The sequence below is a fragment of the Pundamilia nyererei genome, unplaced genomic scaffold, assembly GCF_000239375.1.
Source record: "Pundamilia nyererei isolate P.nyererei 1_Seehausen unplaced genomic scaffold, PunNye1.0 scaffold00410, whole genome shotgun sequence".
NCBI lineage: Eukaryota > Metazoa > Chordata > Actinopteri > Cichliformes > Cichlidae > Pundamilia > Pundamilia nyererei.
Genome location: NW_005187811.1, coordinates 220034 through 232169, shown reverse-complemented (window position 1 = coordinate 232169; position 12136 = coordinate 220034). Strand labels below are relative to the sequence as shown.

The 12136-nt window shown below is 38.9% G+C and overlaps 1 protein-coding gene across 1 annotated transcript; it reads left to right on the top strand.

Annotated features, from left to right (window-relative positions):
* Positions 1–7503: 7503 nt before the first annotated feature.
* On the top strand, positions 7504–9021 carry bsx (brain-specific homeobox). The gene is made up of 3 exons (XM_005753179.1): positions 7504–7801; positions 8234–8424; positions 8779–9021. The coding sequence occupies exons 1-3, from the start codon at positions 7558–7560 to the stop codon at positions 9019–9021; spliced, it is 678 nt and encodes a 225-aa protein (XP_005753236.1). The 5' UTR covers positions 7504–7557.
* The last annotated feature ends 3115 nt before the right edge of the window (positions 9022–12136 follow it).

Here is a 12136-nt window from a genome sequence, read left to right as displayed (position 1 = left end):
CTTGGAGAAAACTCTCCTGAGTTTCTCTGATACACCGGCTACATAGGGGATGACAATGTTGTTAAAGTTGTTGTATTCCGTTACAGTTACCGTTTAAAAAGGTGGTATTCAGAATACAGTTACTTTGTTGAAATAAATGGATTACACGGTGGTCTTTTCCAGTTTCACATGTTAGGCTACGCCCTCTCTATTTCTGGTAATTCTACGCTGGTGTAAACGCAAACAAAACACGCATTAAGAAGATCTAATGGGCCGTGTCTTAATCTCACAGCCCATTTTACCTCTACTTGCGGCCGCACTGCAGCCAAAAAGAGTGCCTGACGAGCCCAGTTGTAAGTAAGCTATCAAGACTCGACGGTTGACCCAGACAACTAGGAAAAGCAAGTTTTCAGCTACAAACCTGTACTAGCCAAAGGTCCCTTTACTACGGTTCAGAGCTGCGGACCTGTTTTATATACGCGCAGAATAGTTTTCTATGAGAGATCGCTGCAAAAAGTGCAGCCTTACCTAATGTCCACTCTACTGTTACTCATTTTATATTAAGATTTAAAAATCTAGTTCATATTGGTATCACGAGTAACCTTCAGTAATAGTAATAAATCACACAGCAATAGTACATTCATGTAGTTGTAAAAAGCAGGATAATATATTAAGTAATCCAAAGTATTCAGAATACATTACTCTCATTGACTAATGTTACGGAATATGTTACAAAATACATTTTAGAACATGTATTCTGTAATCTGTAGTGGAATACATTTTAAAAGTAATCTTCCCAACACTGGAAACCACATTCTATACATATTCAAACATTATTGCTACATGGTAAATGATGCTAAGTCTGGGTTTTCAGTTCCCAAATCCAGAGTGCATACTGCTAAAATACCAAACAACACTGAAAATCATTGCATTCTGAAAATCATACACTGTATCTCTTAATTCATGTGTCATCAAGAGTAACAGAGATTTTTTTTTTTCATTAGATTTCGGTTGATCACAGAATTTGAAACCACAAAAACATTAATTGCTCTTGTTGTAAACCATAAAATACGAGAGCCTATTATTTTTTAATCTGTGTGTTAAAAACTGCAAGTTTCTAAATATAATTTGATTGGTGTTCATTTGTTTCTTCGGGATTCGTAGGTTTGGAATTTCCATCTGTGGTTACTTGCACTGACCCTACAAGTGATTCCTTTTGACCTCTGCCCTTGTCCACCGCCCAGTGGACGGATCATCTCTCTTCTGATCTGTCATTGGCATCATCATTGGCATTACAGCTTTCATCCATTACTCCTCTTTTGACAGGTTTGACAAAACCTTTGCTGCAGGCATATTGTTTTTCATCACATGTAAGTATGTGCTTCCTTCTGTTGTTTCAGTACAAGCAGTAATTTGAATTGGATTTGACCTTAAATGAGTCCAGCTATCAATACCTGACACTAGAAAAAGGATGCACTAGTCACAAACTACTTATTTTGTAATTATTCCATTATCAGGACAGTTTCACAACAAAGCACACACGCCTGTGTTCAAAAAAGACAGTATTCATGTCTAAGAGGCTGCATTAAGCTCCTGTTTTATCACTTTGCTCTTCATAATTCGAGTAGCCTTATTCAACTATATAATTTGTTGTTGTTGTTCTACAGGGTGGGCCATTTATATGGATACACCGTAATAAAATGGGAATGGTTGGTGATATTAAAGTCCTGTTTGTGGCACATTAGTATATGTGAGGGGGCAAACTCCTTAAGATGGGTGGTGACCATGGTGGCCATTTAGAAGTCGGCCATCTTGGATACAACTTTTGTTTTTTCAATAGGAAGAGGGCCATGTGACACATCAAACTTATTGGTAATGTCACAAGAAAAACAATGTTGTGCTTGGTTTCAGCATAACTTTATTCTTTCATGAGTTATTTACAAGTTTCTGACCAGTTATAAAATGTGTTCAATGTGCTGCCCATTGTGTGTTGGATTGTCAATGCAACCCTCTTCTCCCACTCTTCAGACACTGATAGCAACACCGCAGGAGAAATGCCAGCACAGGCATCCAGTATCTGTAGTTTCAGGTGTTGCACATCTCGTATCTTCACACCATAGACAATTGCCTTCAGATGACCCCAAAGATCGGGGGTCAGATCGGGAGACCTTGGGGGCCATTCAACTGGCCCACAATGACCAATCCACTTTCCAGGAAACTGTTCATCTAGGAATGCTCGGACCTGGCACCCATAATGAGGTGGTGCACCATCTTGCTGGAAAAACTGAGGGAACGTGCCAGCTTTAGTGCAAAAAGAGGGAAACACATCATCATGTAACAATTTCAAATATCCAGTGGCCTTGAGGTTTCCATTGATGAAGAATGGACCCACTATCGTTGTACCCCATATACCACACCAAACCATCACTTTTGTTGTTCCAACAATCTTGGAGGGATCCATCCAATGTGGGTTAGTGTCAGACCAATAGCGGTGGTTTTGTTGGTTAACTTCACCATTTACATAAAAGTTTGCCTCATCACTGAACAAAATCTTCTGCGTGAACTGAGGGTCCTGTTCCAATTTTTGTTTTGCCCATTCTGCAAATTCTGTGCCCTGATCTGGGTCATCCTCGTTGAGATGCTGCAGTAGCTGGAGTTTGTAAGGGTGCCATTTGTGAGTAGCTAATATCCGCCGAAGGGATGTTCGACTAATGCCACTCTCCAGTGACATGCGGCGAGTGCTACGCTGTGGGCTCTTGTTGAATGAAGCTAGGACAGCCACTGATGTTTCTTCATTGGTGACAGTTTTCTTGCGTCCACATTTTGGCAAATCCAACACTGAACCAGTTTCATGAAACTTAGCAAGCAGTTTGCTAACTGTAGCATGGGAGATGGGTGGTTTTGTAGGGTGTCTTGCATTGGAATCTGCTGCAATGACCCGGTTACTGCGTTCACCAGATATCAACACAATTTCGATCCGCTCCTCACGTGTTAACCTCTTCAACATGTCAATGACTGTGAAAAAAGAGAAACTTGTAAATAACTCATGAAAGAATAAAGTTACGTTGAAACCAAGCACACCATTGTTTTTCTTGTGACATTACCAATAAGTTTGATGTGTCACTTGGCCCTCTTCCTATTGAAAAAAACAAAAGTTGTATCCAAGATGGCCGACTTCTAAATGGCCACCATGGCCACCACCCATCTTGAGGAGTTTGCCCCCTTACATATACTAATGTGCCACAAACAGGACTTTAATATCACCAACCATTCCCATTTTATTACGATGTATCCATATAAATGGCTCACCCTGTCCTACTAAAGATAATTCATGCTAACATATTGAATACCATTGATGAGTACACAGCAACAATCTTTTGAAAAAAGGGGGTGTTGTTTTTTTATTTCTCATTTTCCTTGACCTTTTTTGGCACAGGTTTTTTAGTGTTTCTAGGTATGTCTATGCTCACTGGTGTAACTATTAACTACTATGGAAAACTGTCACGGCGTGGGGGATCAGCAAGACGCCATTTCTACCTTTCTCTCTCTCTCTCTCTCTCTCTCGCCTCCTCTCTGTTGCCAGGGTGGAACTCATTGTGGGTTCACGCCCTCAGTCCACTGAAGGGGAACACACCTGATGCCCATCAAGGCAATCAGCATTTAAGCCAGGAGGAGTCTGCTGGTCTTCGCTGGATCGTTGTCTACCATGCGTCAGTGAGAGTCAAGCTACAGCTCAAGCTCAGTCAAGTGTCTATTGTGAACGTTGTAACTCATTCTCATTTCCTCGCCTACAGACCTCCTGGATAACCTTCCATGTGTGAATCTTTGTGTCAAGTGTGGAGAAAGGAACTGTGGTCGTGAGTGTGGAGAGTTGGAGAACCTTTGGATTTCCCTGGAGCCCCGTCCCCCACATTGTTATATATAGCACTGCCCTGCACTTCCTGCATATACACCTGGTGAACTAAAATTCTTGTATTCAGCTGATTCTTGAGTCCTGCGGTTGAGTCCTTATCAGTCTCACTGAATATAGTCTATCACCACCTTTGCATACAGCTACACAGTTCTATAAAAATGTTTCTTTGGGTAACTGAAAATATGACAAAGAAAATCATTTAAATGCATGTAGGAGCAATTTCATAATGTATAACAAACCTAACCCCTTTTTCTTTGCAGGTATAATTTATATATACATGCATGAATGCCCTAGAAGTGCCACCTCACATTAGAAGACAAATAAGCGGGGGTCATGAGAGCTGCATGGTTTGGATTCTTGCACACAGATGACCTCTGGAGCTTAACTAATTTCAATAAAGTATTAGGAAGAATGTTTCTTCCTTTGCCATACATACACAGACTCTGCATGTTGTACTCAATTTCATTAGGCTTGTGTATATTTATTCCTCACTTGTTTTTAGCAGTGTTTTATGGTTTTGGGAAGGTGTTCAGCTGTTTCACGTAACTATACTGTAGATGGTGATCAATCCCGACACGTGAGGACTACCAAATCCAAAGCTTTGGGTAACTTCAAGATATGTGCTTTTTTTTTTCGTAAGAAAACCACTAGCCACTGACCTCATTTAAAGCCTGGTATTTTAATCTATGATTTAAAAAGTAAAGAAAACTGTAGGAGAACAAACTTTACATTTATATTTGAGCTTATATTTATGTAAGGGCAAGTGATGTAGACAGACTTTTTTCTTCTCTGTAAATGTTGCTACATTATCCTAATCAGTACATTTGATGAGTTTAGGCATACAATTCCCACAAAACTCACTGAATCACACACAATACTGTAGCTCAGGAACTACAACCAAGGTTATCTACTAATCGGAAGGTTGGTGGTTCCATCCCTGGCTGCTCCAGTTTGCATGCCAAATATCCTTGGACAGTGATCTAATTGTGAATGTTAGATATAAAGCACTTAAGCACTTAAGAAAGAAAAAAAAGTACCTGTGTGGATGGGGCATGTTGAATAAAATGCTTTGAGAGCTCGGCTAGAGTAGAAAAGCATTAAAAAAAATTCAAAAGAAAAAAAAAAGCCCATTTACAACCGCGTTTTCTTCCCATTTATTGTTTACTATCCAGCACGGCTATATTGATAGGTGAAATCATCCGAACCTGCCACGTCAGAAAAACGCAAAAATGTAATGAATAAAAGGGACACTAAAAGGCAAGCAAACAAAAAACGCGTCCTTAACCCAATTTCATCACGTAAAACTAACTTCTTATCCTGGTGCTTTTCACAAAGGGGATGAATCAGAGGCAGGTGCAGCAGGGATACATTGTCTTATAAAGTTCCTGTCCTTTTCTTCCACTTAGCTTTATTTACGTGCTTAAAAATGAGCGTTGGAGACGTGTTTTGATTCTGACGTACTCGTGTAATCTCATAGTTTTTTATGAAGCAGGCAGAAAATCGTATTTTATTTGCTTCTCACTGCCTTATTTAACATACTGAGGGAAATATTTGCCCCATATGAAGTGTAAAGAGGGTTTTTAGAAAGGCGTTCACCTTTTATCGGTTTCAGCGATATCAGAAAACACAAATGTGTCGCAATCGTACACATTTGATTTGCATCCAACTATATTAATTTGTGTAGCCTATTGAGCGTCCGTTCTGAGCAAACTTATGCAAACTAATGCAGCAGAACAGCGCCTTTCTAGCATAACTGACTCCCAGTAATGAATTTGCTCTCCTTCCGTGTGATCAAATAGAAATCCTGTCCTCCAGTCCAAGGATTACAACTTCCGCTCTAACATCTCTCTTAATTGCCTAATAGCATTGCAGCGTGAATTCCGCCTGCATTAAGACACTTTCACATTAAGCGCACTGATTGGAAATGTGATGACAACACCATATCAACAAATTACAGCGCAGCGCTTTCTATCCAAAATGGGCCCAGGAGCGGCACTTGTACTCTCCCAGATTTCAATACCGACAATTACAGCCAATTTGGGTGGAATGACAAGACAGACCTGTAGCAGATTATCTCCCTGTGGCACAAGCTAAGTCACTTAATTCAAAAAGTACTAATACGTAGGAAGAGAGCAGAAATTGTTTCACTCAGTGTCCTGGACGGTAAAAGAAAGAAAGAAAGAAAGAAAGAAAGAAAGAAAGAAAGAAAGAAAGAAAGAAAGAAAGAAAGAAAGAAAGAAAGAAGCATATGGTCAAAGGAAATCAAAAGGCCAATTCACGTGGACAGCAGATATACCAGACTGATGACACAAGGAGTCAAAAATGAGGTAGCCTAGGCTACATGTGAAATATGATGTGCACGTAAGAAACTCTCATTCAAGTTTACCACGCGCTATATACACTTGTGCTGTGTTTCTTTCTTATGGCTTGTAGGGAAATGGCGAAACAGCACAATTCTTAAACACCACGGGGAGACCGGTCTCCCCACAACATCATACTTTCACATGATTTAATTTATTTTTATTTTATTACAGTTGAACCAATGTATTTTGTGACCATGAGCTATTCGTCTAATTATTTCATACATATTTATTAAAGTAATCAAAAACTCGTTTTTTCCTGAGGAGTTGATTTCTTCTTTTTCAGACGGTTGTTACAGGTGGTCCGTTCGCGCTTAAATAAATGAGAAAAAAGTCATTCTTAAAATTAATTAATTGATCTTTTTTATGACAGAAAGCAGCAACCTTTGTTCAGTCATGTTCCAAACATTGCAAACGGTTAGCCATGTTGGATGTCTTTTTTCTGTGGCCTTAATTATCTTGTTTTCTTGAAAATGACTTTGCAATGAGTACAAAGTCTGTTTGTTAATTTATGTCCTTTAGAGTTTGTGGGTGAATATTTATGTAGCAGTATAGAATGTTTTTACCAAGCACAGTAATAAAGTAATAAATGGCTTGTACCTGAACTACAAAGGGAAGTTTAAACATCATGTACAATTTGTCTTGCCTTACGTCCGTAGCTCCCGGCTACTTGTTCATATTCTATGACAGACACAAAAAACTCGCCTTCATTTTCACACATGATTAAATGCAACGATTGAATTGTTTGGAGACTGTAAGAAAACTTTCGAAACAAATATGGCCTCGTTCGTAGGTTATATTTATTTTTATATAGTATCCTCTATTCGGGTAAATACAGAATAACGTTTTCACTCGGACAGAAGTCAAAAACTGCGTAGTTGCTTGGCGACCACTAAAGCGCAACTATACCCGATGATTCCCAGTTGCTTTCCAAATTAACCCTGTTCACAGGTGCGCTCCTTATCTTAAAACCCACCAAAATAAATAAACAAATAAATAAATAAAAAGACAGCTTGGAATCCGTCTGAACCAATCAGAGTGAAAATCTCGTCCCCCGCGGCTCTCCTCCGTCCATCAAAAGCCCTAATTGGCTGATGCGCAAACCAGTATCCCCAATCCGGCACCGTCTCTGAATAAATACTTATTGCAAACGTGCCCTCCCACCGGTGTCTGTGGAATGTTCGGCATAGTGTCATTCACTGGTCACACAGAGGGTCCACATTTAAATTTGACAGAGGCTTGGAGGGAAGAGGCAGGTGTTGATGCAGGTTTAAAGGCAAGGAAATAATCATCCACAGTAACACCATGAGTATGAACTACGCATCTGCGGCACCCACACAGAGGTCCACGTCGTTTTTCATTGAGGACATCTTATTGCACAAGCCCAAGCCCCTGCGAGAGGTCATCCCGTCGCCGTTCTGTAGCTCCTTGGCTTCCCGGGTGCCCATCCTGGAGTACGGATACCCGCTGATGCCTACCCCAATATTAGCCCCACATCCGCACCATCCTCTCCACAAACCGGAGCACCACCAGTACTTCTTTACGTCAGGTAAGCAAGAGAGAGGCAGAGGCCTGGGATAACAAGGAAGCTGTCACACACAGCGGGCTGTTATCTGGACATTGCCTCTAGTTTTTAAATAACGATTTAGAGGAAAAGCACAAATCTCGGAATCCTTTATTTGACTTAACCGCTTCAATTATGCGTTTGTTTGAATGCATTTTAATTATTGTATTCTACAAAGTGCATTCAAATCTTAAAGCCGATTGTAACATGCAGGTGTTTTACTATTTATATTTTTTTTTCTTTCTTTTTTTTTTAAAATATGTCATTATTATTATTACAAATAGCGAGGTTTGTTACCTTGGCAAAGAATTCATCACCAAACTCAAATTCATCCTATTTCTGGGATATATTCTGATTTTTCTTAATACTTCAATAACAATACAAATAATACAAACCACCTCTTCTTATTGCCGGCAGGAATGCAGATGCCCGCCTTGTTCCAGCACCACGCAGAGTTACCGGGTAAGCACTGCAGACGCAGGAAGGCCCGGACTGTTTTCTCTGACTCGCAGCTGTCCGGGCTGGAAAAGCGGTTTGAAATTCAGCGGTATCTGTCCACACCTGAGAGAGTGGAACTGGCCACTGCGCTGAGCCTGTCAGAGACACAGGTTGGCTCGCGCGCGCGAACGCACACGCACACACACGCACACTCAAATGTGGAGTGAGTTATTCCCTTTTTAATTTATTTTATAATACATAAAAGAAAGAAAAACAAAACAATAGCTACATCATCAATGCGTTATTTAGCCCTATATACGAAATATATGGGATAATTAGAATTAGTTTCATATCTCGAATGAAACTCCATATGTTAAACTGTAGTTTACAGTAGCAGAAAACACATTTCAGTTTTAATAATAAATTAATATTTATTTATTAATATTTATTAATAATAAAATATTTTACACACAAGCAGAGCCATAGAAACTTTTCTAATGTGCGTCTTCGTTTCTTACGTGCAGGTGAAAACATGGTTTCAGAACAGGCGGATGAAGCACAAGAAGCAGCTGAGGAAAGCGCAGGACGAGCGGAAGGCAACAGGAGAGATGGAGCGATGTGCGGAGAACTCCAGCGAGAGCGAACTGAACGACAAAAGCGTAGAGGAGCTGAAACACGGCCTCGAGACGGATTCGTATATGCTGGAAGAAAACGACGACGATGTGGATATCGAGGATGACATTTGCTCCCCGGATCATCTACTATAGTAGGCTGCACTGTTTGTTGGCTTATTGTTTTGTTTTTGTTTGCTTGTTTTTTGCTTTTTGTAAATGCAGCCTATAGACAGCTGTAGGATCATTTTAAGTTTATTTCTTTAAATAGCTAGCCAATATAAATGGCAGTTTTACAGTGAGGGGGGAACAGGCTGTACAATACATTGTTAATTAATTTTTTTTATATAACTGCCAATTTTCCTCTGCATAAAGGCTATGGATTATTCTGTTATGTTTTGCAAACTCTCTATATTATCTATGTTATTATTATTATTATTATTATTATTATTATTATTATTATTAGTATGAGTCTCTAGACATTTTATTTTGAAACATCACAGTTGTGTCTTTTATTTTCAGGAGGAAATAAGTGTACAAATGAATGTAAATAAACCCGTGGAAAAGCGCTCTGCCCATGTTTTACTATACTTTTATTCCAGACAACATTCTCCATGTTACTTTTAAGAAAAATGTATATGTTATTGGCAGTGTGTGGATATTGTTGAAGATTTTGTAAATCAGGTCTTGAATGAAAACATCATTTATATATTTTTGTCTGTAAATATAACTAACAGTACATAGTTTTTTTTGTTATTATTATTATTACTATTAGCGGTATTATTATTATTATGTGTGTGTGTGAGTGTGTGTGTGTGCGCGCGCGCGCGCATGTATGTTTTCTACCGGGGAGCATTTGCTGTTTACATTTCCAATCCAGAAGGAGTGATTTATTTTTTTTTAAGTAACCACATAAATCCTGTGAATGCAATGTTACTGTTTAGACGCAACATGTGGCTGTAATCCTGTTATCATGGTGAGATGCTTCTCGGAGTTCAAACGGCTGTCTTAACCACTTGCATTAAGAACCGGTCTCCACAGCATGGAGCTCAGCTTTGAATGCGAGGCTGCATCATCTTCTCTACTGGGTTTCCTGCATGATGGCGTGAAGCCCGCTGAGCTTTGAGCCAACCAACGCAAAAGAATGACAGGATAAATAAGGAAAAGTCAAACGCTCCCACAGACTACACCTGAGTACGAGTATATTCAAGTAAGCTTTTTTGTAAGGCTGGGAGATAGCAGAGTTTTACATTCCAAGTCTCGTCATAACAAGATTTCTAGTTCGATTATTCAGAATCAGGGTGGACATCCGCTGCAACACTGCGGGCTGTTTTGTTATAATGTAGTGGACTCGGTTTAATGCTCTGGGTGTTGTATTAAACGGACACTACAGATAAACAATAAACATTTTTTTTCTCTTCGCATTAGTGGCGAAAAGGTGTAAAAAGTAAGCGATAATAGCTTTTGTAATTAGGGTAAAGGCTTGGTAAGTGTTCCGAAAATCTTTTTAAAAGACAGTGAACAGTTTTCAACAGTTTCTCTAAATCCAAATTGAAAATATAGCAGTAATTCCATGATGCACACCTCATCTTAAGGCAGGTTTGTGTTTCTGCCAATAAATTTGATCTTAAAATTGAATGTAAGCGAAAATCCAGGCATTTTTAATTATCGTATATAATATTTTTCGACATTTATTTTGAGTCAGTGCCCTATTCATGTTTTTTTGTGGTTATATACATCTTTAATCTGACCATGGAAATACATATTCTTTTACATTATCACAAATCCTCGTTTCAACTTTTGCATTTTGTCTGTGAACATTAAACATGAAAGAATCCAGCCCATTTTTGTACTGCTGGGTTATTTATAAATATTTTATGTTGAGCTGGACTTTGGAGCAGATTGGCAGATAAGTCCATGGTGGCTGCCGAAAAAAACATTAAAAAACAGATGTTCATTCATTAATTTACTAATCATGTAGTTTGGTTGTAGTTGATGCTGTAGTCCATGTCGTTCAATTATCTTTAAATAGTCGTCCACTATTGCACATTTCAGTCAACTCCCTCTGCTCCATAGACTTTAGCTCTATAAGACTGTGAAATTAAATCAATGAACAAGCTCTCTCTTTATTTTCTGATTACTACTGTGATCAGGATGAGGATGGAAGGATAGTAAGTGCTTGGACATGTAGATAAGATACACAGACATCTCAGGCTCTTAAACAAGCTCACCTTACATGAATTTAATTGTTTTATCAGACACAAGGGAATCTACACAATAACATGCAACTAGTCTCTTGTCCTTTGTGCTCTATTTACAAGCCTTTCAGGCAATTTGAAAAGCGATTCATGTCGTCTTCAAAATGTGATTCTAGTAACAAGCAGCAGGAGAGAGAAAAAACTATGTGGAAAACAGGCCATGCAGAAGGTGATCAATTAAAAGATTAAGCGTTTTGCAACACATGGACGCATCTGCATTTGGGCTTAATAGCAGGGCCATCAGCTCATTTTCAGGATGCCTGCCGCCTACTGAAAGTGTGCTTCTCGCATCAAAGCCTCCAGGTCTGCCTTAGTTTCCCAGTGGGCATAAAGGGATGCTAATTTGGCCCCTTCATGTATAGCAGTGAAAGACTCCTTCAATTAACTGGATTTCAATGGCAAAAAACGAGTAGGTGGGATGGTTAAAAAAAATGCAAAGAGACTCAGTCTGGATAGGCAGTGATTCTCATTAAATTAAAAGGAGCTTGTCTATTTATTTCCAAACGTGCATCTGAGGACTTAACACTAAAAACACAGAGCTTCAAAGAGTCCATGATGGGTTAAATAGAGACCATAATCTAATTAGAATATTGCGCTGAAGTAAATAGTGCTTTGATAATCATCTGAGGGTTCAATTAGTAAAATGAGCTGCTTGAGAGTGTTTTGTGGTGGCCAGAAGTTAACATGGCTGCAAAATGTAAGGATAGGACCAATATAGAAAGCAGAGAAACCAGGGTTACTCCTTTGAGTCGAAATTTCCACATTGTAAGTGAGACAAACGAATGCATATTTGCAGTTTTTGTGTCCTCATTACGGTATTCAATGAGTATGAGAGTCACCAGCTCTTAAAAAATAAATAAATAAAATCAGTCTTAAATAGATGAAGGTGTGAACAATTAACAATTGTTCAAACAATTGTTAATTCATTTTAAGACCTGGTAAAAAAAATTTAATTATGTCCTTATATGTAAGCCTTAAAACTTTCTTTTTACTATGACTGTCTGTAATTATGA

What these genes read in the sequence shown, in the direction of transcription:
- bsx (XM_005753179.1), top strand. Translation starts at nt 7,558, where the DNA reads ATGAGTATGAACTACGCATCTGCGGCACCCACACAGAGGTCCACGTCG. An exon ending in CCAGTACTTCTTTACGTCAG is followed by an intron (nt 7,802 to 8,233) that starts GTAAGCAAGAGA and finishes TATTGCCGGCAG; the next exon opens with GAATGCAGATGCCCGCCTTG. An exon ending in TGAGCCTGTCAGAGACACAG is followed by an intron (nt 8,425 to 8,778) that starts GTTGGCTCGCGC and finishes TCTTACGTGCAG; the next exon opens with GTGAAAACATGGTTTCAGAA.